Source organism: Bufo gargarizans, chromosome 5, assembly GCF_014858855.1.
Source record: "Bufo gargarizans isolate SCDJY-AF-19 chromosome 5, ASM1485885v1, whole genome shotgun sequence".
Taxonomy (NCBI): domain Eukaryota; kingdom Metazoa; phylum Chordata; class Amphibia; order Anura; family Bufonidae; genus Bufo; species Bufo gargarizans.
In genome coordinates, this window is record NC_058084.1 from 141,343,145 (window position 1) to 141,370,808 (window position 27,664).

Consider the following 27,664-nt stretch of genomic DNA (forward strand, 5'->3'; position numbering starts at 1 on the left):
AAATTGTGGACTGGATGGCTGACCCCATCTCTCAGTCACAGCAGGATGGTGTCAAGGTCACCTTTGAGTCAAACACACTGTGCACTGGAGCCAGGGGTCACAGCATTCTTCCTGCTGCTCCTCCTTGTGGCTATAGAGGCAACAAAACCCCATGTGCTATGGAAGATAGTTCCCCTGTTCATGAGTTGGAGGAGGCAGTCAGGTGGAAGGCAGGGGACCCCATGCATAGCTGTGTTGGTGGTGGTAGTAGTAGTAGAAACACTTGTAGCCACGGGGGTGGTGGTAGGGGCAGTGGTAGCAACAGTGCCATTCAGGACAAATACAGAGCAGGGAATCGGGGGGGGGCTAAGGAGCCCACAATGACATATCATAGACTGATAAAAGTGGATACTATGATGATGACTGTGTGTTGGACAGGACCTGTAATAAACAAAAAACAAGACCCTATCTGGAAAGGGTTTACTATTAACCAACAATTCAGGCCTATTTAGGCTATTAACCTCACTTGTCCCAGATAATAAAACTTAACTTTTATTAAGTCCACTAAGACTATCAAATAAAATGAATGTGAGCGCTAAAGGATTAAAACTTCCTGATATCCTGTCAGTTCTGCAACAGTAATGACCTAGCTGAAATGTGAGCCGGGGGTTGCTGTGGTAGCAGATCAATATATTATCATCCTGTCTATACCGCCATGGAAGATGCCACTAAAGAGCTAAGACTTGCTCATTAGCAATAGCTAACTGGAAATGGTTGGGCCAGATGTGGTTCTATTGTGGTCAGCTCCAGAACTTGTGATGATGCCGAGTCTGTGGCTGCTGCTAATTCTGTGTGAGAATCTGCCGTATGGTAGCTTTTCTCCACAAGGCCGGCACATGAAATGACAGCCGTGTGCAAGATCTGCGGGATTAAAATAAGCCATGGGCATTCAAACACAAACATACTGTAGTTAACAGGGCTCTATTGAAACACATGAGGTGGCATCACCAGATCCTGCAGGAAAATAAAACTGGCCAGCATTCCGAATCAGAACAAGTCTATCCTCCTTCTCCTGGTCTTCTTTGTGGCAGCCAGGCCACATCCACAACCAGTACAGTGTCCTTGTCATTGTCCTTATCAGTTACTTTTTCTCCTGCTCAGACTCCAACTCCTCCTCCTCCACTCTGTCACCAGTCATCGATCAGGAAATGTGTGGCCAGAAAACAACTCTACATGTTCAGCAATCCTGTTGTAAGCAAGCCTTACTCTCACTTATTTGTGGCAACTTTTTGGCAGGTGTCCGTAAAAATTGTCTCGTCATCAACCAAATGTAATTCTTCCCAAGCCATCAGTCAGACTTTTAGCCAGGTGTCCATAGTGGCGCAGTTCACCGCCTTCACCAAAATGTAATTTTTCTCTATGCCATCAGTCGTACATTTTGCCAGGTGTCCATTTAAAAAAATATATATTCAAAATTGTCTTTTTTTAAAAGGACTATGGCCTTTACCCAGCACATAGCATGTTCCCTGACACCATGGACTTCTGGGCAGGCAGATTGGAGCAGTACTTGTTCTCACAGCACTGTTTTGTCCAGCCTCCAGTGTCATCTCAGAGTGGATTTTCAGCACAGCAGGTGGCGTTGTCACACCCAAATGGACAACATTGTTCTTCACCAGTGTACAAAAAATCACTTCTGTTAAAATGAATCAGGCATGGATCCATGAGGATTTTTACACACCTATGGCGGAGGCCGATAAATAGATCTGCCATTGCTGACAGCGGCTATTTATTGTTGGCCCCATTGTGCCACTGCCGCTGTCTGCCTGTCATGTCCTATACCATATGGCTGCTGCTGCCCTCGCTGCAGCTCCTACTCCCCGCTGCTAATCCCCCTACTGCCACTTGCCTTACCTCTACACAGCTGCCTCTACTACGACTACTACCCCAAGCCTCACACACATCTACTTGCCGTCTTCTCTGTTTCATTCTGTGCTGCTACTGTTGGTGCTACTATTATCCCTACACACCTTACCCTTTCCACGTCTACACTGTACTGCTACTCCCAAATAAAAGGGAAAATTTTTCCAGGCTTGATTAACTTCAGAACAAGCAACTTTTTCTTTTGACATTTACCACTTGTGTGTATAAATACAGTCAGGCATTCCGCCTCCTTTAATGCATACTTTTTGGATGCTTGCGCAGAACAAGCCACTGTATCTTATGAAACTAACAAGTGTATGTGTATAAACAGGGGCAGAAATCTATCCCCATAAATTTTTGCTTGTTTGGTCGCAACAAACCACCATCTGCCCCCAGTAAGGAACAATTTTTGGAAGGTTTCTAATATGAAAAGGCATAACAAATGCAACTGCTTAGTGTGTTTTTAAACAGACTGTTTGTTAACACCATCAACCATGCATTTCCTCATAGCTATATATGCCAGTGTCACTCTGATATTATTTGCTATTGTGGTCATTGCTTTAAGGGGGAAAGGAAAAGACAGAAAGAGGAAAAATCCATAATAGTCCTAGGAGACCTCTTAGGCCCCTTTCACACGGGCGAGAATTCCGCGCGGGTGCAATGCGTGAGGTGAACGCATTGCACCTGCACTAAATCCGGACCCATTCACTTCAATGGGGCTGTTCAGATGAACAGTTATTTTCACTAGAGATGGCAAACTTTGCGTATTTGCGATTCGCTGAACATGCGAACATATGGAGAAATTTGCGCCGGCCTCATTCTTTTACATTGTGAAGAACTTTAACCCATGACACATCCAACAGGTGGTACAGGACAGCCAATTGAGACATTTCATCACATGGACATACCCCCTACCTTATAAATAAACCTAATCTGGTCGCCATTTTACATTCAGTGTTTTGCTTGTGTAGGGAGAGGTTGCTGTGTGGAGCAGGGACAGGCTGTAGGGACACCAAACACTAGCTAATAGGGCAACAAAAGTCCTTTTAAGGACTGGTATAGGTGTGCTATCGATGTGTGATACACAGAGGGGTGCGATATACTTATAATATACTTTTATAATGAGTCAAAAACACATAGATCTATATAGTGATCACCTGGGAGTCAGGCAGGGGCTAGGGGCTTACTAGGGCCATTTTTATATAGGGTAAGGTTCCGGACAGGGTCGCTCTTATCAGGGCGGGTGGTCTGTGGTTAGGCTATCAGGACCAGAATAGCACCCCCCTGTAGGGCAATATCAGGGACAGTTCTTTGCCCACCCTGTCCTTCAATACCACATCATCATCTAGCCCAGGGATAGATGTTTTTTGCTTTCCCTCTGGGATTCATGGATGTGCACTGGAACCCCCCGGATTGTGGTAGGACATATGGTTTCTGATTTGGTGCCGCCGAGTACCTGATTTAGTGCCGCCGAGCTCTTGTTATTGCCTACCACATCTATGCTTTTTGCTTAACTTTAATAATTTAATTTATTTTCATTTTGAGGGATATCTTTTCCATTCACACGTCCGCAAAATGGGTCCGCATCCGTTCCACAATTTTGCGGAACGGGTGCAGACCCATTAATTATTTACTGGGGCTGGAATGTGCTGTCCGCATCCGCATTTGCGGATCCACACTTCCACATCCGTGCTTCCGTTTCTGCAAAAAAGTAGAACATGTCCTATTCTTGTCCGCAATTGCAGACAAGATTAGGCATTTTCTATTATAGTGCCGGCGATGTGCGGTCCACAAATTGCGGAATGCACATTGCCGGTGTCCGTGTTTTACAGATGAAAACCGTATGGACAATTACTTCATGGCAAGACTGCAGCATTTTTTGCAATGTGTTTTTTGCCATGGTTGTTACTCCACAAAAAAACAAAATGAACAACATGTAAACATAGCCTCATAGGTTACTGAAATCCTGCAAATTATTTTCCAGGTTCACTTGAGTACCCTCCAGTTTCTTAATCTTGTCGTCTGATTTCTAGGCTGCTGAAGTCTCTCACATTTCACGGGAGGATTAATAATTTGCTTTAGCTAGTGTGAAATGTACACAGAGGTGTGAAAGACAGAAAAGAACATCTCACTTGGGTTGCCTAGTACATAGATTATAAATGTTTTGATACATTGTAGCTCTTAGGTAGTACTATCCACAGTGGAAGAGATATAACTGGCTAAGGGCAGGTTCACATCAGCGTCATGAATTCCATGGTTATAACGGAAAATTATGGAATTCTAAACGGAAACCTTTAGAAGCATTCCGTTTTGATCTGCCATAATAGAGATCTATGGGCAAGCAAAACGGATCCATCTGGTTTCCGTTATGCAGGATGGAAAAGAAAGCCCTTCTTGCAGTGATGGTCAGTTCGCAGTGTTCGCCAGCAAACACATGCGGGCTGCCATCTTTAGTAAGGTAGACTCACCCGTCCGGCGATGCACAGGTAAGCCCTTACCTGTGTCGGGAGCCGTTCTGAAATCAAGTGCAGTCACCGGGAGCAGGCAGTTCCAAGAACAGCCGCCGGGGGCCTTCATCAGGCTGTTCTCGGAACTGTCTGCTCCCGGTGACTGCATTTGATTTCAGACCGGTTCCCGGTACAGGCACAGGTAAGGGACTACCTGTGCATCGGGTGAGTCTACCTTACTAAAGATGGCAGCCCGCATGTGTTCGCTGGCGAACACTGCAAACTGACCATCACTGTCTGCTTGCCCATAGGCCTCTATTATTGCAGATAACAACGGAATGCTTCTAAAGATTTCCGTTTTTAATTCTGTCTTACGAACTCAGTTATTTTCTGTTATAACCATGGAATTTATGACGCTGATGTGAACCAACCCTTAGAATGCATGCTTGTATCAGGGTACCTGCACACAATTGGATTACGTGTGTTTTTCCTGTATGGGTTTTCATGCCACTACCAGCAAAGTGATTGAAATTAGGCAAATCTCATGTTCTCTTAGCTTTTTTTTTCCATACGGAAATTGACCTGCCGTGCGGATTTAGAAATCTGCAGCATGTCAATTGTTTGTGCAATTTTTTGAGCAGATTGCAATGCAAGGGTGTGATCTGCAGAAAATCTACATCAAATGCGCAACAAAATCTGCAAGTTACACATGTGGATTCAGCAGCGGAAAATGGGCATTTTCCTCTACTGAATCCACATTCAAAACTCCATCAACAGTTTCCCATTGACTTCAATGTATACAATTCGACCACGTGCACACCTTGTACAAATGTTGTTTTCCAGTAGCTGATTTGAAAAACACGTGAGGAGTGACAGTTACTTCTTAGAAACAGATTTGAATGTGGATTCCATAGAGAGCCAATGGGCAAGGAGAAAAGCCTCAATAAAAACTCTTCTATGCCACCTGCACATGTTACAGAATATGTGTGTATTTTCCTTGAAAATTCCCATGCGGAAAAACTGCAGCAAAGTACAGCACCAGCAAAGTGTGTGAGATTACACAAATCTCATGTGCACTTTGCAGATTTTTTCTGCATGGATTTCCATATCTACAGTATGTCAATTATGTTTGCAGTTCTAGCTGCAGATTTCACCCTTTCTCAATGATGGGTTAGATCTGCAGCAAATCCACATGAAATCAGCACCAAATACCACTGTTAGAAATTGCGGATTTTGGTGCAGAAACGCACGTAAATCCACACGGAAATTCGTGCAAATCTTATGTGCTTTCACCCACACTCGTGTGCAGGAGGCCTAAAATGCTTGCAAAAACTCTTCTAAAACTACCACCATTATAAATCTGCACAAAAATGCTACAGATTTTTCAGCTGTGGATTTTACTTACATACCCTTGCTGAGGTTCTATACCAGGTTTTTTATTACTACATTTTACTCATTTTGGCCAGAAACAGTGTTTTAAAGTTGCTCTTTATATAAAATGAATAAAAGTTTTTGTTTTATAGGGATACGTTTTAGTCTATCTGCGGAGCATCTTGCTTTCAGTTTCACAATGAACCTGTCATGTTGCTGGGAACTGGGAGCAATCTTACACTACTGTAAAAGTTTTAGACTTTAGAAGGACTATTTGTAAGGAAATGGGGGAGTGTTTAAAAAGAGTGGAAAACAACAGCAACAGGTGTGCACGTCCAGTGGACTCTATTAAAAATGGCCATCCTAAAGACAACTAAACTCTATGCCAGACATATTAGCAAGAGTGAAAGGAGTAGAGGCCTCTATGGTTTACTAAAGAAGTAAGTAACATAGAAAAAGAAAAGAAGGCTGCTTTTAAGCGGTATAAAGAAACCGGAAGTAACGCTTTATCTTAAGGAGGGATATAAAGCTTTCTTCAGGTATATTAGTAATAGGAACAAAAATAATTGTCGGATTACAAAAATTAAAAGTGGCCAATGTCACCATATTGATGGGGACAAGGCTGTCACTGACCATTTGAATAGTTTTGAGTAGTTACTTTTGTTCAGTATTTTCAGAAGGTTGCTTTTAAAATCTTAACTTTTATGGTCATGACATTACCTCTAGCTGTCAAGGCTCAGCCCCAGTGTTTTTGGAGGCTGATCTTACGGGTGAATTGGCACATTTAAAGTCAGGTGGCATACACCCCAGAGTCCTTAGAGAACTCTGGTCTGTGGTTGCTGCTCCTCTTACTGATTTGTTGAACCAGTCCCTCCTGACAGGGGATAATCCTGAAGACTGGAGAATGGCCAACGTTCTACCTATCCACAAGAAAAGTGGCAGAGAAGAAGCTGGGACCTACAGACCAGAGTGTTGTTAAGTCCTCATGCACACGACCATTGTTTTGGTCTGCATCCGAGCCGCAGTATTTTCGGCTTGGATGCGGACCCATTCACTTCAATGGGGCCGCAAAAGATGCGGACAGCACTCCGTGTGCTTTCTGCATCCGTTGCTCCGTTCCGTGGTCTGCAAAAAAATATATAACCTGTCCTATTCTTGTCCACTTTGCGGACAAGAATAGGCAGTTATATTAATGGCTGTCCGTGCCATTCTGCTAATTGCAGGACGCACATGGACGCCATCCGTGTTTTGCGGACCGCAAAACACACAACGGTCATGTGCATGAGGCCTAATGGTGTGCAGTCTGAGGAGAGACAGGTTACAAGTGGTGTACCTCAAGGGTGTCATGGGTCCTATTTTTTTACAATATTTTTGTATGTGACATAGGAGAAGGTTTGGTAGGCAAGGTTTGTATGTTTGCAGATGACATAAAAGGGTGTAGAAGGATGGATTTTCCTGGAGGCATTAGTAACATGGAAAAAGATTTAGCTTCACTAGATAAATGGTCCAAACAATAAAAAAAACTGTAGTTCAATGAGTCCAAATGTAAAATAATGCACTTGGGGAGAAGGAACCCTCTATCTACCTATCATATTGGCATTTCTGTGTTATCCAAGACCTCAGAAGAGAAGGATCTAGGGGTCCTGATATCAAAACCATGATCAAAACCTTTAACCTGTTCCGGACATAGGGCGTACAGGTACGCCCTGATGTCCCGGTACTTAAGGACACAGGGCGTACCGGTACGTCCTATGTATTTCCGATCACTGCCATTGAGCAGGCACCTGGGTACAATGCCCTGGGTCCCCGTGTAGGCGATCGCAGCAAACCGCAGGTCAATTCAGACCTGCGGTTTGCTGCGTTTCCGAGTTATTCGGGTCCCCAGTGGGACCCGATAACCAGGAACAGGATGGTGATCGGTGGTGTGATAATACAACACCAATCACCATCCTGCGATCCTGACAGGTGATGGTGACATCACCTCTCATGATCGTCTCTCATTCGCTGCAGGGGCGGGCGGGCCATTCAAATTATCCCAGTGCTCCTCTCCTCCTCCTTTTGTGTCCAGGAGCCAGTGGCGTACCGCCCATAGAGGCAGACCACGCCGCTGCTATGGGGCCCGCGGCACTGGGGGGCCCGTAGCGCAGATAAGGCCCCGCCCACTGATGACCAGCAGCCGGCTATGCGGCTGCTTTTCTCCCCAGGGCCCCCCCCCCCATGTTTAGCTGAATCGCCTCCCAGAGGCGCGGCTAAGTCCTAGACACCCGCCCCCCTCCTCAGCGCTGCGCTCTGAAACACCCGATCCTCCTCTCGTCGGCGTCCCAAATCCCGCGCAGGCGCAGTGCCGGCGATTGCCTGCGCCTGCGCTCTGATAATACGGCTGAGGGCAACAGCTTCAACATCGTCACTGGGCATGCGCCGAGCCCAGTGACGATGTTGAAGCTGTTGCCCTCAGCCGTATTATCAGAGCGCAGGCGCAGGCAATCGCCGGCACTGCGCCTGCGCGGGATTTGGGACGCCGACGAGAGGAGGATCGGGTGTTTCAGAGCGCAGCGCTGAGGAGGGGGGCGGGTGTCTAGGACTTAGCCGCGCCTCTGGGAGGCGATTCAGCTAAATGATGGAGGCGTTAGAGTTTTCATATTTAGGCGGGCACGGCACTAATCAGAGGGGCACCGTGGAGAAAGAAAAACGCCCCTCTGGGCTCCAGTCCGGCTTACAGCAAGAATCGATTTTTAGAAGAAAGGACAAGACTGACATGGAAAAGAAGAACACAGATGGAAAAAAGGTACTTTATTAAACATGGATCCATGAGTACCTTTTTTCCATCTGTCTTGTTCTTTGGATTGTGAGTCTTGTCATTTCTTCAAAAAATCGATTCTTATGATATGTAAATGACGCTGTAAGGAGCCCAGAGGGGCGTTATTCTTTCTCCACTGTGCCCAGGAACGCCCCTCTGAAGTGCCGTGCCCGGCTAAATTTGAAAACTAATAACGCCTCCAAGTTCATCTAAATCGCCTCCCAAATCCGATCCTCCTCTCGCTGGCATCCCAAATCCCGCGCAGGCGCAGTGCCGGCGATTGCCTGCGCTATGATAAGATGACTGACGGCACTGCGCCTGCGCGGGATTTGGGATGCCGGCGAGAGGAGGATCGGGGTGTTTGCCGCAGAGCGCGGCACTGAGGAGGGGGGTGTTGAGCACTTAGCCGTGCCTCTGGGAGGCGATTTAGATGAACTTGGAGGCGTTATTAGTTTTCAAACTTAGCCGGGCACGGCACTTCAGAGGGGCGTTCCTGGGCACCGTGGAGAAAGAATAACGCCCCTCTGGGCTCCTTACAGCTTCATTTACATATCATAAGAATCGATTTTTTGAAGACATGACAAGACTCACAATCAAAAGAACAAGACAGATGGAAAACAGGTACTCTGTTAAACATGGATTCATGAAAAAAAAATTGGGGGTAAATTGCTAGTGACAGATTCCCTTTAAGGCTACTTTCACACTTGCGTTCAGAGCGGATCCGTCTGGTGTCTGCACAGACGGATCCGCACCTATAATGCAAACGCTTAGATCCGTTCAGAACGGATCCGTTTGCATTAACATGAACAAAAAAAAAAAAACAACATTTTTTTTTTTGTTCATGATAGTGCAAACGGATCCGTTTTGACTTTACATTGAAAGTCAATGGGGGACGGATCCGTTTGAAAATTGAGCCACACTGTGTCAACTTCAAACGGATCCGTCCCCATTGACTTACATTGTAAGTCTGGACGGATCCGTTTGCCTCCGCACGGCCAGGCTGCAAGCAGCGTTCAAGTGTCCGCCTGCTGAGCGGAGGACAGACGGAGCCATACTGATGCATTCTGAGCGGATCCGCATCCACTCAGAATGCATTAGGGCTGGACGGATCCGTTCGGTGCCGCTTGTGAGAGCCTTCAAACAGAACTCACAAGCGGAGACCCGAACGCAAGTGTGAAAGTAGCCTAACATGGCACCCCAAATAAGGAGACCTGCAGGCTGCAGCAGATATCCCATGTGACAGGTCACCCCCAGGAAACCCCTAACAGTTTCTGTAGGTCATGTATAAATTTATTTAATGGGGGTGTGGCATGGGAGGAGCAAAGTCAGGAAGTGGGAGGGGCCATGGTGGGTAGTGGGCGGGGTTAAGGGGCCCAATTCAGATTTTTGCTATGGGGCCCAGTGATTCCTATGTACGCCTCTGCCAGGAGCCGAGGAGAGATGAGCGCTGCATCGGATCTCCAGCCAGCACCCCCATCTGTTCAGAGCTCAGGATCCAGCACCCCATCTTTGCCCCAGCACCCCCATCTGTGCACCCAGGTATTTAGGGAAAGGTTAGGTTAGGCAGGGATATTCAGGGAAAGTTAGTGGTAGAAAAAAAAAATCAGTTTCTGATTGCATCACCCTAAATCGGGTGTCTGGGGTTCACAGCACAGCTGTATGACCCTAGACCCCCTATGGGTGCTGCAGCTTGCCCCCCCCTCCCACAACTTTTTTTTGGGGCGCAAGCATTTTTTTTTATGTGCGTACGCTGACTGTGGCCGGCACTCTTAGAGTCCGGCCACTGTTAGAGCATCGCACACCCCACCGCTGATCAACTTCAGACGGTTGATCAGCGATTTAGATTTTTTTAAAAAAATTTTTTTTAAATGTTTGCCCTTTTTTTAATTAGTCTTTTTTTTTTTTGTCTGTTAGGTTTAGGGTAAGTTCGCAAACACCCGTGCCCCCACATACACACACACACCAAATAAAGTTTATCACGCACGCACACACACACACGCATACACACACTCACTCCCCTATGGTCAAGAAACCTAGTGTCAGGCATTACTGGAGTGGGGACGTCTTCTACCAGACCCCACTTTACAGTACCGCCATGACACGCTCCCGGTTTGAGGCCACCCGAAAATGCCTGCATTATTCAGATAATGCAGCATGTCCCCCCAAGGTGATCCTGCCTATAACCGCTTGTACAAAATCAGGCCGGTCATCGATCACTTTGGGGCCAAATTTGTACAGGCCTATGTACCTGGAAGGGAGGTCGCGGTTGATGAGTCTCTCATTGCTTTCAAGGGGAGACTCCTTTTCCACCAGTATGTTCCCTCTCAGCGGGCGAGGTATGGAGTGAAGCTGTACAAACTTTGTGAGAGTACCTCAGGGTACACTTACAAGTTTCGTGTGTACGAGGGGCGAGATTCCTGTATTCAACCCCCAGAATGTCCCCCCACTCTGGGTGTTAGCGGGAAACTTGTGTGGGACCTTATGCACCCACTGCTAGATAAGGGTTACCACCTGTACGTAGATAACTTTTATACTAGTATCCCCTTATTCCAGTCCCTCGCCGCCAGATCCACGTCAGCTTGTGAGACCATGCAGAAAAATCAACGCTGCCTCCCTACCTACCCCCTTCAGGTACCTATCCCCAGGGGTGCGACCCGTGCCCTTACCAGTGGAAACTTGTTGCTCGTCAGATATAAGGACAAGAGGGATGTCCTTGTACTGTCCATAATTCATGGTAACGGCATCACCCCTGTCCCTGTGCGAGGTACCGCGGCAACGGTCCTCAAGCCTGATTGTATCGTCGACTACAATCGGTATATGGGAGGAGTTGATCTCTCTGATCAAGTCCTCAAGCCATATAACACCATGCGCAAAACCAGGGCATGGTACAAAAAAGTTGCGGTCTACTTGGTACAGGTTGCCTTGTACAACTCTTTTGTGCTGTCCTGGAGCGCTGGCAACACAGGGACATTCCTTCAGTTCTATGAGGCAGTCCTCAAGGCCCTGATCTTTTCTGACCGGGAAAGAGCAGGCCGGAGTACCTCGGGAACTGGAGGCGCCCGGATCGTCCCTGGCCAACACTTTCCAGGTGTGGTCCCCCATACTGGAATCAAGGGACTGACCCCAAAAAAGTGCAGAGTGTGTCACAGGAGGGAGATACGGAAGGACACCACTACTCAGTGTGACACGTTCCCCGATCATCCGGGCCTCTGCATTATTGGTTGCTTCAGGTAGTACCATACTTCCATGGAGTACTAGATTTATATCCCAATTTAGCCACTGACAATCAGATAAAAAACTATGGTTCTCAGACTTGAGACACTAAAACAAAATTTATTTTCAAAAATATTATTTTGTAAAACTAAAATAAATAAAATAAGTAGACATATTAGGTATCGCTGCATCCGTAAGAATATACTCTATAAAAATACCCCATGACCTAACCCCTCAGATGAACACGGTCAACAAAATAAAATAAAAACGGTGCAAAAAATAGTTTTTTTTTGTCACCTTATATCACAAAAATTGTATTAGCAAGCGATCAAAAAGTCATATGCCCCCAAAATAGTGCCAATAAAACCGTCCTCTCACCCCGCAAAAAATAAGCCCCTACCTAAGATAATTGGCTAAAAAAATAAAAAATAAATGACTCTTAGACTATGGAGATACTAAAATTTTTTTATTTTTGTTTATAAAAAGATAATATAGTGTAAAACATAAATAAATTTTAAAAAAGTAGACATATTAGGTATCACCGCGTCCGTAAGAATCTGCTCTATAAAAATACCCCATGACCTAACCCCTCAGATGAACAAGTTCAAAAAAATTAAATAAAAACGGTGCAAAACTGTATTTTTTGTCACCTTACATCACAAAAATTGTAATAGCATTTGCCAATAACTCTTGTGCAACACCTAAAGGGTTAACAAAGTTTGTAAAATCAGTTTTAAATACCTTGAGGGGTGTAGTTTCTTAGATGGGGTCACTTTTATGGAGGTTCTACTCTAGAGGTGCATCAGGGGGGCTTCAAATGGCACATGGTGTAAATAAACCAGTCCAGCAAAATCTGCCTTTCAAAATCATTTTGGCACACCTTTCCCTCTACGCCCTACTGTGTGCCCGTACAGTAGTTTACAGCCACATATGGGGTGTTTCTGCAAACTACAGAATCGGGGCAATAAATATAGCATTTTGTTTGGCTGTTAACCCTTGCTTTGTTACTGGAAAAAATGGATTAAAATGGAAAATTTGCCAAAAATCTAAATTCTGAAATTTCATCTCCATTTGCCAATAACTCTTGTGCAACACCTAAAGGGTTAACAAAGTTTGTAAAATCAGTTTTGAATACCTTGAGGGGTGTAGTTTCTACAATGGGGTCCTTTTTGGGGTGGTTTGTATTATGTAAGCCTCACAAAGTGACTTTAGACCTGAACTGGTCCCAAAAATTGGGTTTGGGAAAATTTCCGAAAAATTTCAAGATTTGCTTCTAAACTTCTAAGCCTTGTAACGTCCCCAAAAACTAAAATGTCATTCCCAAAATGATCCAAACATAAAGTAGACATATGGGGAATGTAAAGTAATAACAATTTTTGGAGGTATTACTATGTATTATAGAAGTAGAGAAATTGAAACTTTTTTCAAAATTTTTGCTAAATTTGGTATTTTTTTATAAATAAAAATGAATTTTTTTAACTTCATTTTACCAGTTTCATGAAGTACAATTCGTGTCGAAAAAACCATCTCTGAATGGCCTGGATAAGTCAAAGCGTTTTAAAATTATCACCACTTAAAGTGACACTGGTCAGATTTGCAAAAAATGGCCTGGTCCTTAAGGTGAATATGGCTGTGTCCTTAAGGAGTTAAATATGTTAAAGGTAGAAATAAGATTCAGGAGGAAAGTGTATTGAATAAAGAAATAGCAATCTTAAATTAGTTGATGGGGAAAGATCAGAACCAACAAATATCAGTAGTTCAGACTTGCAACAATCTCCCATCAGATGTTTTTGGGAAATCTATAGTTAATGAATTTAAACATGTCTGGGATGTCTATCCTATAATAATATAGGAGCAGGTTAGATGGACCATGTGGTATTTTTCTGCTGTCAATATTATGTTTCTTTGCAGCACAGACATGGAGAGTTGCTGTGAGAATCTATGTAGCTGCAAGGGTCAGTATTTATGAATTTCAATTTTTTCTAGATTTGTTTCAGATTTTATAACATTGTTAGGGATCCTTTACACATTTGCAAGGGCATTTTTACTCCAAAAATGCTTTATTTTATTTTTTTGCACATAGCATGTGTTTTTATTGTGTTTTTAATGCATTTTTAGGCTTATCTTTTTTTCCTATAGAGAAGAGGAAGGAAGAAAGCCTAAAAACACACCATTGCTTCAACATGCTTCATTTAAAAACAATGGCATAGACACAAAAATGATTCCCAGCAAAATTAGGCATGTGTGTCCTGCGATTCTTATTTCCCGTAGACTTTCAGCTAACATCTGGAGTTGGAAATTTAAAAAAAAAAACACACAAAATACAGATGTGCAAAAAAATCTCTCAAAAAGCACAATACTGCAAAAATACCACAAGAAATTTATGTGAGAATCCAACCTAACCTTTTTATTAAGAGCTAGACGTTCTGCCATTTCACGTATAGCGACACTCCTGGATTTCTTCTGATATGCCTCAGAATGTGCTGCTGATGAAGAGGCGCTTCTGGACACACTAATGCCTTCTCCACTTGAAAGTAGATTCCGTCGAGCAATATATCCTGCTGACATCCTGATTCTTTCTTCCTCTGTATCAGTGATCCCACTGACATATTCATGACTGCGATTTAAAGAAACTGAGAATGTATTAGGTTGAAATGATCTGGAGGTACGTGGGACAAAATATAAGGGAATTGCATTATGTGACATTGCCTACTATATACAGTTGCAAGAAAAAGTATGTGAACCCTTTGGAACGATATGGATTTCTCCACAAATTGGTCATAACATGTGATCTGATCTTCATCTAAGTCACAACAATAGACAATCACAGTCTGCTTAAACTAATAACACACAAAGAATTACATTTTACCATGTTTTTATTGAACACACCATGTAAACATTCACAGTGTAGGTGGAAAAAGTATGTGAACCCTTGGATTTAATAACTGGTTGAACCTCCTTTGGCAGCAATAACTTTAACCAAACGTTTCCTGTAGTTGCAGATCAGACATGCACAACGGTCAGGAGTAATTCTTGACCATTCCTCTTTACAGAACTGTTTCAGTTCAGCAATATTCTTGGGATGTCTGGTGTGAATCGCTTTCTTGAAGTCATGCCACAGCATCTTAATCGGGTTGAGGTCAGGACTCTGACTGGGCCACTCCAGAAGGCGTATTTTCTTCTGTTTAAGCGATTCTGTTGTTCATTTACTTCTATGCTTTGGGTTGTTGTTCTGTTGCAACACCCATCTAAAGTTGAGCTTCAGCTGGTGGACAGATGGCCTTAAGTTCTCCTGCAAAATGTCTTGATAAACTTGGGAATTCATTTTTCCTTCGATGACAGCAATCCGTCCAGGCCCTGACGCAGCAAAGCAGCCCCAAACCATGGTGCCCCCACCACCATACTTCACAGTTGGGATGAGGTTTTGATGTTGGTGTGCTGTGCCTCTTTTTCTCCACACATAGTGTTGTGTGTTTCTTCCAAAGAACTCAACTTTGGTTTCATCTGTCCACAGAATATTTTGCCAGTACTGCTGTGGAACATCCAGGTGCTCTTGTGCAAACTGTAAATGCGCAGAAATGTTTTTTCTGGACAGCAGTGGCTTCCTCTGTGGTATCCTCCTATGAAATCCATTCTTGTTTAGTGTTTTACATATCGTAGATTCGCTAACAGGGATGTTAGCATATGCCAGAGACTTTTGTAAGTCTTTAGCTGACACTCTAGGATTCTTCTTCACCTCATTAAGCAGTCTGTGCTGTGCTCTTGCAGTCATCTTTACAGGACGGCCACTCCTAGGAAGAGTAGCAGCAGTGCTGAACTTTCTCCATTTATAGACAATTTGTCTTACTGTGGACTGATGAACAGCAAGGCTTTTGGATATACTTTTATAACCCTTTCCAGCTTTATGCAAGTCAACAATTCTTAATCGTAGGTCTTCTTAGACCTCTTTTGTGAAAGGCATAATTCACATCAGGCAATGCTTCTTGTGAAAAGCAAACCCAGAACTGGTGTGTGTTTTTTATAGGGCAGGGAAGCTGTAACCAACTGTAACGGTCACATGCACACACACACAGGAGGAAGGATAGTGACCACTGCGCTCCACCCTCACCCCTGGCCCTGCCTACTTGCCTCCTGAGTCCTGATGACAGGGGACAACTGGACGAAAGTCCCTTACTTAGGATATGTGCAGGGAAGACAGACAAGACAAAATACGGAACGTGAACGGACCGGGTCAGAACCAAGAGAGTTACGCAGTACAAAGGGTTAAGCAAAGAATGGTCAGGAGAAGCCGGGGTCAAATACCAGGAGAGTAGAGAAGTACCAGAGGAGTCCGCAAACAGTAGTCAGGTGGGAGCCGAGGTCACAATACTAGGACGGATGCGCAGTACAGGAGGAGCAGGCAAAGGATCGTCAGGGAACAGGATCAGGTGAGTATTTAGTAGTCCAACAAATAGCCAGGAACCTAGAATTAACAGGCAACCTGTGGCCAGCAGGCTGCCTGTATTTATAGTGGGGTCTGAGGGTCATGTGACGTGGCTAGCGTCACATGACCGACAGACAGACAAGTCGAGCACCGAGTGATCAGCTCGGCGCTCAAGGCAGACCTAGGAGCAGGGAGCCTCCCAGCTAGCAAAGCCGCCCTGGGAACGAGGCCAAACACAGATCCTCGCTCCCGAAGCTAAGCAGCAGGTCTGCGGCTGATGGGAGACCGAGTGCGCCTTTGACGTCCCGTGACACCAACACCTCCAATCTCATCTCATTGATTAGACTCCAGTTGGCTGACACCTCACTCCAATTAGATCTTGGAGATGTCATTAGTCTAGGGGTTCACATACTTTTTCCACCTGCACTGTGAATGTTTACATGGTGTGTTCAATAAAAACATGGTAACATTTAATTTGTTGTGTGTTATTAGTTTAAGCAGACTGTGATTGTCTATTGTTGTGACTTAGATGAAGATCAGATCACATTTTATGACTAATTTGTGTAGAAATCCATATCATTCCAAAGGGTTCACATACTTTTTCTTGCAACTGTATATACTAGCAGAAGGACCCGGCTTTGCACGGGTATATTTCATCTATTTCATTTCATGTTTGTGTGTGTCGTTAAAAGATATTGACAGTATCCACTATAACAGTGACATTTACAATACCCTGCCCCTTTAACAGTGACCTCCATAGCGGCTGCCCCTTTATTAGTTACCTCCACAGTACCCCATCTCGTTAACAGTGATTTCCACAATAACTCGCCCCATTAACAGTGACCTCCACAGAGCTACGTTCCGTTAAAATGAGTAGCTGGCCAGCTAAGACCTGTCCTAGGTTGCAAATACAGCTTATATGTTGTAGGGATTTGCTCTGGTAGGCAGGGTAAGCGGACACAATACAGAGGCAAAACCACGGTCGAAAAGCAAAAATCAGTGTTTATTCACACAAAAAGGCAGAAAAGAAACACAATACTTGGCAGGGCCTTGGTGTTAATTCACACCGCAGGAATCCTCGTGTTAATTCACACAGAAAAAGTCCACAGAACTAAAAAACACGTCACCTGGCAGTCCACAGCAGGCTTTAGGACGCCTGGCTTCCAGCTGGCAGCTCTCATGCAGATCTCAGCCTTACAGTATGGCAGAACTCCTCAGTTACCAAAACACAGAGCTCCACTATCACCTGGAGGTTCATTCCACACCCAGCTGGGCTGCTGGCTGGGTTTTTAAACCCCAGCCCTAAACCTGGCCTGGACGTGGGGAACAGCCACCCACCCTGCTCTTTGGCTGCTCCCAATAAGAACCGGCCCGGATTGGCTTTACAGCCACACTAAGTAAAACAGTGTCACCGAGCACTAGCTGCTGCTGACACACAAATATCCCGGTTCTTATCTCACCGAGGCCAGGAACCTCTGTGACACTTACCTTCCGTCAATGACGGACCCTTGTGCCTTCCTACAATGTATATGCAGCTAGACCTGCCAATAACCTTAAATCAGTCCCTATGTTTCTGTGTTAAAGACAAAAGCAGAGTTATTTACAGTGACTTCATGTTTGGATGCCATATAACTGTTATATATTGTGTTCACAGAAGCAGAAAAGATAAAATGCCTTTAAGATTCATTATATGGATGTGAGGTAAGCTCAATGACACAGCAGAAACAACAGAAAGCATAGAGTTAAACTGTTGTTGCTGGGCAGGAGTCTAGACCAAACACAGCCAACCTCACACACAGCAAGAATTTTGACCAATCACAGCCAGCCTCACACACAGCCTGTGTGGGAAATTCCCCTAGCAGGAGCTGCTAGAATCATTACACCAGAGGAGAGAAGCTGAACAGACATTTACTCCATTAAGAGCTGTGTTTTATGGAAGCAGAGAGACCAAAATAGGTATTTAAAACCGTTATATAATGTTCCTACTGTTAATATAGCGATTAGAACTGTATACTGAACCAGTTATATGTGTTTTCAAAGTTCACAATCCAATTGCAAATACCGTACAATTTACAACCATACAATCCAAACAAATTGCATACAAATGCGAACTGCTCATACCAGATCATAAGCAATTGTATAGAGCAAACTGCAAACCAAGTAGAGCAAGTTAACTATTGGTTAACCTCAGATATACCTCTCAGAGAGATCATAAAGTGCCTAAATAACTTAAAGTGAGAGTACAGATACTCAAGAGAGAAATATATCCACCATTTTATGTTGAATGACAAGATTGAACAGTTAAACCACCATCTTACACATGCCGCCATTTTATGATATTTTATTCAACACGTGTTTTGTACATGGACTATCTGCTGCGAAGGCGGCAGTGTTATATGAAGAAAAGTTGAAGTTAATAAAGAAGTTATTTCAAGCATTTGGTGTGCTCTTTAAACCTACTGTTTTTATAGAAAGGCGCTAGAGGAATTACAGAGTAATAGACAGTCTGGTTAGACTAAAAAGTCAGAGATATCAGAATTCTTCTAATGCCACAGCGCAAAAGGCACAACATGTGACATCCACAACACCCCGCCCCCTTAACACTGACCTCTACAGCACCCCACCCCTTAACATTGACCTCCATAGCGGACTGTCTCCTTAACTGTGACCTCCACCATTCCCTGACCCCTTAACAGAGACCTCCACAGCTCCCGCCCCTTTAACAGTGACCTCCACAGCATCTCACCCCCTTGACAGTGACCTCCACAGCAGCCACCCCTTTATTAGTGACCTCAACAGTACCCCATCTCCTTAAAGGGGTTGTCCGGGTTCAAAGCTGAACCCGGACATACACATAATTTCATCCAGGCAGCCCCCGTGAGGTTAGCATCGGAGCAGTTCATGCTCCAATGCTCTCCCTTGCCCTGAGCAGGATCGCGCAGGACAAGACCTCTTTTGTTTATCATAACACACTGCCGGGTGGAGGCTTCCGCCCAGCAGTGTGTTCAGTGACATCACCAGCTATGATGGGCCGGCTTTAGCTCTGCCATAGCCATTTTACAGCCTAGGGCAGTGCTAAAGCCCGCCCAACAGTGCCAGTGACATCACCGGGCTCACTGCTGGGTGGAAGAAGAGGCTTTGCTCGGCAGAAAGGGACCTGGTACGTCACTGACTGTAAGATAAACTGCACTTCCGGCGGAGATTTTCTCAATGGCAAAAGTGGCATAAGAATTTTCTGGTAAAGGTAGGAGAGGCATGAGTGCAAAATTTAGGGCACTGTTGTCCACACACACCAATCTACCCAATCCTGGACAACCCCCTTAACAGTGATTTCCACAATAACCCACCCCTTAACAGTGACCTCCACACAGCTTCGTTCCCTTAAAATGTGACCGCCACAACACCCAGCCCCTTAACAGTGACCTCTACAGCACCCTGCTCCTTAACACTGACCTCCCTAGCGGACCAGAAAAGAAGAAATGGCTCCGGCAGCATTCCGCAACATCCAATATTCTTTTATTGTAACCTCAAGACACAATACAGCAACGTTTCGACTGCCAAACAGTCTTTGTCAAGCCTGAACTTTGTCAAGCCTGAACTGTCCCTTAACTGTGACCTCCAGAGTCCCCCGTCTCGTTAACAGTGATTTCCACAAGACCCTGCGCCCTTAACAGTGACCTCCACAGCAGCTCGCCCCTTTAACAGTGACCTCCACAGCGGCCGCCCCTTTATTAGTGACCTCCACAGTACCCCATCTCCTTAACAGTGATTTCCACAACACCCCGTCCCCTTAACAGTGGCCTCTACAGCAATCTGCCCCTTAACAGTGGCTTCTACAGCAATCTGACCCTTAACACTGACTTTCATAGTGGATCGTCCCCTTAACTGTGACCTCCACAGCAGCCTGCCCCTGGGGTGGCCAGAGGTCCAGTTTTTGGCCAGACAGTCTGCTTTTAGACTCCTTGTCCTCTGTCTAGCTCAGGGCCTGGACGGACACAGGGATGTCCTTTTGAACAGCTCACTCTCAGACAGCAGCACTGTGCTGTCTGAGCGTGAGCTGCAGGGAGAAAGTCACTCTCCCTCCCACCCCTGCAGCTGACAGAAGTTGATTTTTACCTTCATTTTTTCAATCCCCGTCGGCTGCGGAGTGAGAGGGGGCTTGGCCTACTCTGGCCGAGGGTGTGGCTTAGCAGGGTTTTTAAGTCCGTCTTATGAGGGTGGTGTGAATGGCCACCCTACCTGCCCCCTGAACTGTGATCTCCACAGCACTCCACTCCCTTAACAGTGTCATCCACAGCACCCTGCCCCTTTAAAGCTGACCTACAGCAGTGAAGAAAAATGGCTGGGTTGTTATGGAAACCTGGTGTAAAACTGTGTGTATGTGGAGACTACGGGCCTGACAGCTTCTATTGGCTGATAAGGGTCATGTGACCTGGCTTCTATTGGCTAATACATGTTTTGGGACAATCTCACGAATGGTACGTGCTAGAGAACTGAGACCTGTTCTAAAACCTTACCAGACACCTGTGTGCCAAATTTCGTGATTGTAAATGCGACGTTGCGGATTCCTTTAGCGGACATACACACATACATACACTCAGCTTTATACATTAGATATTTTATATATTTTATAGGTTAAAAAGGAGCACAGACAAAAAGTTTTAATGTTGCCATAACAACTGATAAGAGAACTTCTTCAATTCCCAGCCTGAATCCGTTTCGTTGCTATGCGAAACACTGAACCTTCTTGTCTGCAGAGTTATTACACATGAAGCCCAGTCTATGCAACATAAGAAGGCTTCCAAGGGTTTTCTCGGCTGCATACAGGCAACATGAAGTGATTGCAGGATTCTGTACCACTCACATTCTGGCAAGGAATGCATTTATGGTGAATGTCATAGGAAACTTTGTACAACAGGTGCGATGTAAAAGTCACAGAGATTAAATGGCTGGATACAAGAATAAACATAATACACACGTACCGTCCTCTGAAGATAGGAACCACGTAGCCGAGATCTTCATTTTCTTTATCTGCAACAGTGGCTAAAATCTTTGATCGTTTTGCCCTAGGACTCATCTTATATGATGTATCCTCTATTGCTTTATGAGATGATATTCTGTAGTAGATACAATAACAGTGCATTACTATAATATTATTTCAAATTATACAAGTATATGGGCTACACTTACATTGCAGGATCAGTCTAAATACTTTTAGTCTATTTTGCAGTAAATTTATAGTGCACACAAGGCCTACATTTACTACTCCTAATGCTACAGTACTGACAAGGGGCCTACATTGAATACTATGTAGATTTTTTTGTGATTTTGTGATTTGACTTGTGTACCTAGCAGAGGTGTGCAGGAGGCTGTAGGGCGCATGAAGTCCAGTACCATGCTCCTTTGGGTGCCATATGTATATAGCATTGTTTTTTTAGAGTATGTTCAGACAGCATCTTTTCAGTACAGATTTCAGCATGTATTCCACGCCAAAATCCACGCAAAATCTGACTTCCACTGTTTATAAACCGCGTCACTGAAAAAACAAAGCAACATTTCCCTTTTTGTCCTTTCCTGGGGCTAATTTTAGGAATTTTCCAAGGCATGACAGACTACAAATCCACTTCAGATCCAAGGGCTAGCCTAGGATTTCTGCAGGAAATACATGTTGGAGTGTTTTTATTTAACCGTCTAAACATAACCTTAGGAAGTATTGAGGAGTGTTTTATTTAACTGGATGACAAGTCAGAATTTGTCTTTGTCGTCAATTCATTAACAAGATCAATCCAATTTTGACCCCTGAAAATTTATTGTAAATACTAATCAATCAGGAAAGGTTTTTGAAAAAAAAATTCTGGAGATATTTTAACACATGTTTTATGACTCTTGCCAAGAACAGCTCTGATAAGAGTGTACACGATCATAGACAATTTTGTTGTAATATAGACGCATTGATAATGTCAATGTTCATAGGTCCGGTATCAGGCAAAGTGTAGAGGGACCAGACACTTCTCCCCAAGAAGAGCATGGCTAAAGGAAATGAAATGGGCAGATTGAACGAGCTGCGTGGTCCTTTTTCTGCTGCAATTAACCTACATTTCTATTTCAAGTTTTCTACAACCACCTACCTGAGCAAGCACATAGTCTGAAACAAGGCTCTGTGAATGGATGGATGGAATATGTACCGTAAAGGAGTATCTAATGACAGTTTAGATATTGCCTGCAGCCTTCCCCACTAAGCTGAGGATTCATACTTACCGTCTCCCTGCCGATCCAATTCTCCGCACTGCCTGCAGTGTGTTCATGTTACGGGCCCTGCAGTGTTAACATCTGGCCCAGCATGGCCACATGTTCTGCTGCAGCCACTGACTGGCTTCTGTGGTAATTCGCCACAGTGTGTCACTGCTGAAGCCAGTCATTGGCTGCAGAGAAGAATGTGACCATTAGTGTTGAGCAACGTGAGCTTCGGATGCTTCACCCGAAGTTGCTTCGATCAAAACTTTGGAATAATGCTGTACGGAGATTCGTCTCCGTACACTATTTGAATGTATGGGCTTTCAAGAGCCGAAGTCAGTTATTCACAAAGTCACGCACGACTTTGTGAATCACTAACTTTGGCTCATTGGAGTTCATACATTCTAATACTGTACGGAGACGAATCTCCGTACAGTATTATTCCGAAGTTTTGAACAAAGCGACTTCAGATGAAGCATCCGAAGCTTGCTTTGCTCAACACCAGTGACCATGCCATGCTTTGCCAGATAAAAACACTGCGGGGACCTGAACACTGACACACTGGAGGACCTGATCGGCAAGAAGTATAAATCCTCAGCTTAGTGAGGCAGGCTGTTGGCAATTGCTAAAATGTAACTGTAAAAGAGTAGTAGATGCTGGGAACAAACCTCCAGTAGATGCGGTTGGAAAATCTACAGTAAGTGAACTTAATCTCACCTGAGATAGACATATACCTATCCTGAGGCTATGTTCACATCACCGCTTTGTGAGAAGAACAGAAAACAGCAACAACAAAAAAACGGATCCTTTATTTTAAGCATCCATTATGCACAGTTAGGGCTTGTTCACACGACTGTGCCGTTTTTTGCGGCCCACAAATTGCGGATCCACAAAAAACAGATGCCGCCCGTGTGCCTTCCGCAATTTGCGGAACGGAACAGGAGGCCCATTATAGAGGTCCGCAAAACGGACAAGAATAGGACAGGACTCATAATTTTTGCAGGGCCACGGGACAGAGCAGCGGATGCGGACAGCACACAGAGTGCTGTCCCCATCTTTTGCGGACCCATTGAAATTAATGGCTCCGTATACGGACCGTATGCGGAATGCAGAAAACGGACCATATATGGAACGCAAAATACGTTTGTGTGAACGAGCCTTTATGCTAATTTTGCATCCATTTTAACCATTTCCATCTGAGATCTATTATTTTAGACAGAAAAGTACTTATTTTTCTGTCTAAAATACCAGATCTGAGAAGGAAATGGATAAAATGGATGCAAAATGAGCATAATGGTTGCTCAAAATAAAGGATCCGTTTTTTTTTTGTTTTGTTTTCTGTTCTTTGGACAGATCAGAAGAACAGAAAATTTAAAGGTGATGTGAACCTGGCCTTAGATAAAAATAAAAATAATATATGGGCAGACCAGATGGACCATATGGTCCTTCTCTGCCATCATTCTTCTGTTACTATGATTAAGGGTGCCCATGCACTCTGCGCCCAGCACGTGAGATCTGCATGCGGATTTCCACTACCTGGACATGCCGTTGTTTTAAATGGTAAATATAGCTCCAGCCAAAATGGCAAGTACCAGTGAACCAAGAAAGTAGCAGTAATCCAAATTCGGATCCCAAAGCCAGGCTACAAAATGTATTGGCACAGTAAGACTCTAATAGAGAATCCACCATTAGTGATTTCCATAAGCAGAAATAGGTGAGAGGCCTATCCAAAGTTACTGAGGTTCACATTCCTTTTCTGATAAAGACATTCAATGCTGGATTCATTAGATTTTCTCACAGATCACTTCTGTTCTTTCTTTTACAAAAAGTGGCAATATAAAATGAAAGCTATTGTAGCTCTTATAGAGTTTGCACCTAGACTTATGGTGCATCTGCCAGGAGCCTGAAAATAAATACGTAAGGACCTTTACAGGAGCTGTACTGGCTGGCATTTCATATTATCACCTTTCTAAGAAATGGTTAAAAAAAATGAAAGAAAACATAGCGGAAAAGAGCACCTCAAGGACTGCATATGTATCAAATCGTTTTTTTTACACAATAAAAGCACACAGAGCTATGGGGACTGGGTATTGCGGATGTGCTAGCGGCCATCTAGCAACCCATGTCCTCAGCTCTATACCCAAAATCCCGGTGACAGGTTCCCTTTAATTTATAATAACCTACCTGTAATAAAGATACATTGTTACATAATAAACAAAACAAATAAAAAATAAATAAAATGTTTATAAAATGTGATAGTCAAGGAGCAATGTAGTAGAGAGAAATACAGAAATACTGCAAGCAAATAAGAGAGACCATTGTAGTCAGATAATTAAGTGTCACTTCAGCAAATACAGCTTGTGCCCAGAAACATATGTCTAAAAGTGTACTTACTTCACCTTTGCAGGTTTCACAGATAGCCTACCATACAGCAGCTAGCCGTTCTCAGCAGCTCTGTCATGAGCGGCCAATAGCCTGCATTTTCTAGGCAGAGTTCTGGGCTGCTCTTCAGAACACTGCTTAGGTGTGGTGGGCCGCAAAGGATCAAAAGGGTTGTCAGGTTTAAATAGCAGAAAACGGGACACCCGATGTGATCGAGATGCCACAGGAGAAATGGAGCAATACCCAGACAGCGCCCATTCGGGCTTGTCTCACAATACATTCTTTGCAAAAACAGCTGCAATTTTTTGGGGCATTTTTCTGGGGGTGTTTTTTCGATGAAACATGTCTCCAGATGTTAGATGTTGGCCAATGGTACAATATAAAACACCATACAAACATGGAGGATATTTTATGTGGCAATTTATAATAGTTTCCTAGAAGTTTTTTGCCCCTTGGCATTTTTTTTAAACGCTGCATGCTCTGGGTGTGGCAATTTGCAGGCATTTTCCTATAGACTTCTCTCTAGGAAAATAAAGTCTGAAAAGACAAATAAAAACTTCGTGTAGCTAAAAAAAAAACGCTTGTAAAAAATGCATGAATTTCATGCCATTTTTCACAAGCAAAAAAACAACAACTTTTTTATTAGCTAGTGCTGTGGCTACTAAAGAGGTGTCCTGAGGAGAACAACAACTCCCTCTATTAAACCAGACAACCTTAAAGCAGTTGTCCAGCCAACTGTCCCACCCCGTCTGCAGTCCCACCTGCTTCCAGTCCCTGCAGGACCACAAATAGCTTGGTCCCATGTGACCACTACGGCCAGTCATTGTCTTCAGCGCTGGTGACGTGCTGTTGCGGCACATCTGCCTGCAGAGGCCAGTGACTCACAGGACCAAGCCACTTCTGCTCCTGTGGGGATCTGAGGCAGCTGGGGACTGGCCAGCGGCATGGACATAGTGGGACCACAGACAGTTGAATGTTTTATTTAATTTTTTAATGGGACACAGGTTAGGAGCATTTTAGTTGTCAGCTCCTAGGCTAGACAACCTTTTTAAGGAGCGGTCTAGAAGAGGATGGTGAGGATCTGAATTTCCATTTAGTCCAGGCATATAACTATGTTCCTCAGAATAAAACCTATGTAATTCACACATGAACTAAAGAAAATCAAACACTGACAAAACATGTTGCAGCAATAATAACATATAGGAAGCAGAAAGAACAAGCACATTTTTTACATGACTATTGCACAGTATTATTAATCATGGATAGGGACAGTCATGGCATGTATTTGCGGTATACACTTATTGAGATTATGGCACTTGGCAATGCACCATAATTCTAAAGCATTGTCTATGCTACATGATCATGATATATCAGGACATCTCATCCAACAAGGCCTGACATTTACAAACAAGGCTTGACAACAAATTAAGACTAATCACTGGTGACATATGTATCCCAGGATGATGGATAAGTAGTGCTCAGAAGTCACAATGTGTGGACACAGCCTGTAAGGGCCTCACTCAGTTCATAAGTGTTCAGATTTAGTGATCATTCAATGAGCTCAATGCCTAAAGGTGAACTAAGACCACTCTAAGGGCTCGTTCACACAAACGTTTTTTGTATTCCGTATATGGAGCCATTCATTTCAATGGTTCCTAAAAAAAAATGTACTCCGGATGTTTCTATCAACAAGGTAAAAGAGGAGAGAATATTTAAAAGAAGAAAAACTACCACAAGAGGACATAGTTTTAAATTAGAGGGGCAAAGGTTTAAAAGTAATATCAGGAAGTATTACTTTACTGAGAGAGTAGTGGATGCATGGAATAGCCTTCCTACAGAAGTGGTAGCTGCAAATACAGTGGAGGAGTTTAAGCATGCATGGGATAGGCATAAGGCCATCCTTCATATAAGATAGGGCCAGGGGCTATCCATAGTATTCAGTATATTGGGCAGACTAGATGGGCCAAATGGTTCTTATCTGCCGACACATTCTATGTTTCTATGTATGCATTCCGTTTCCGTATTTCTGTTCTGTTATTACCCACAAATCACGTTCCATGGCTCCATTCAATGGGTCTGCAAAAAAAAAGGAACACATACGGAATGTACTCCGTATGTCTTCCGTATCCGTTCCGTTTTTGCGGAACCATCTATTGAAGATTTAATGTCCAGCCAAATTTTTTCTATGTAATTACTTTATATTGTATATGCCATACGGAAAAACGGAACGGAAGCGGAAACATTACTGAAAAAAATAAACTGAAAAATGGATCCAGGAAAAACGGCCCGCAAAACACTGAAAAGACATACGGTCGTTTGAACGAGTCCTAAATGTGATTGTATTTAATGCATGATTGCACCATTGTAGAATATATTGATTCCATTGAACTTAAAGGGCATCTGTCAGCAGATCTGTACCTATGAAACTGGCTGACCTGTTACAGTACATGTGTGCCTGGCAGCTGACGACATTGCAGAGGATACGGAGCCTCTAAGTGCAACAGTAACACCCCTGTTGCTCCTAGACGCTCATTTGCAAATAATACAATTTCATTTCTTCTCAGCAATGCGGTCACATATGACCATGGGACCAGCACAGATGTCTTCAGCTGCCAGGCGCACATGTAACAGGTCAGCCAGTTTATAGGTACAAATCTGCTGACAGATGCCCTTTATTGCTAAAGTTTTTTAGATTTACACCATACAAAATGTGCTCATGTAGCAAAGCTTAAATGCTATGGAAACTTTTGATGTCTTTTTTATTATTGCACTATTGAGCTAAAAAAATAATTTTTCCAATTCATCTTTATAAAAAAAAATTCATGCAGTTTGTGTTACACAAAAAAATCTGTAGCCCTTATCTGTCATTCCCTGTCAGCTCATAAAAACTCATTTATG

The 27,664-nt window shown here is 43.8% G+C and overlaps 1 protein-coding gene across 5 annotated transcripts in view; it reads right to left on the reverse strand.

Moving 5' to 3' along the window:
* MYOM1 (myomesin 1) overlaps positions 1-27,664 on the reverse strand; it is a 155,930-nt gene that overhangs the window by 105,559 nt on the left and 22,707 nt on the right. For all 5 annotated transcript variants that reach the window (XM_044294764.1, XM_044294762.1, XM_044294763.1 and 2 more), the window contains exons 3-4: positions 21,133-21,267; positions 14,131-14,344 (exon numbers count right to left, since the gene is read on the reverse strand). In XM_044294764.1, coding sequence (XP_044150699.1) covers positions 14,131-14,344; positions 21,133-21,267 — 349 coding nt within the window. The remainder of the gene's footprint in view (positions 1-14,130; positions 14,345-21,132; positions 21,268-27,664) is intronic.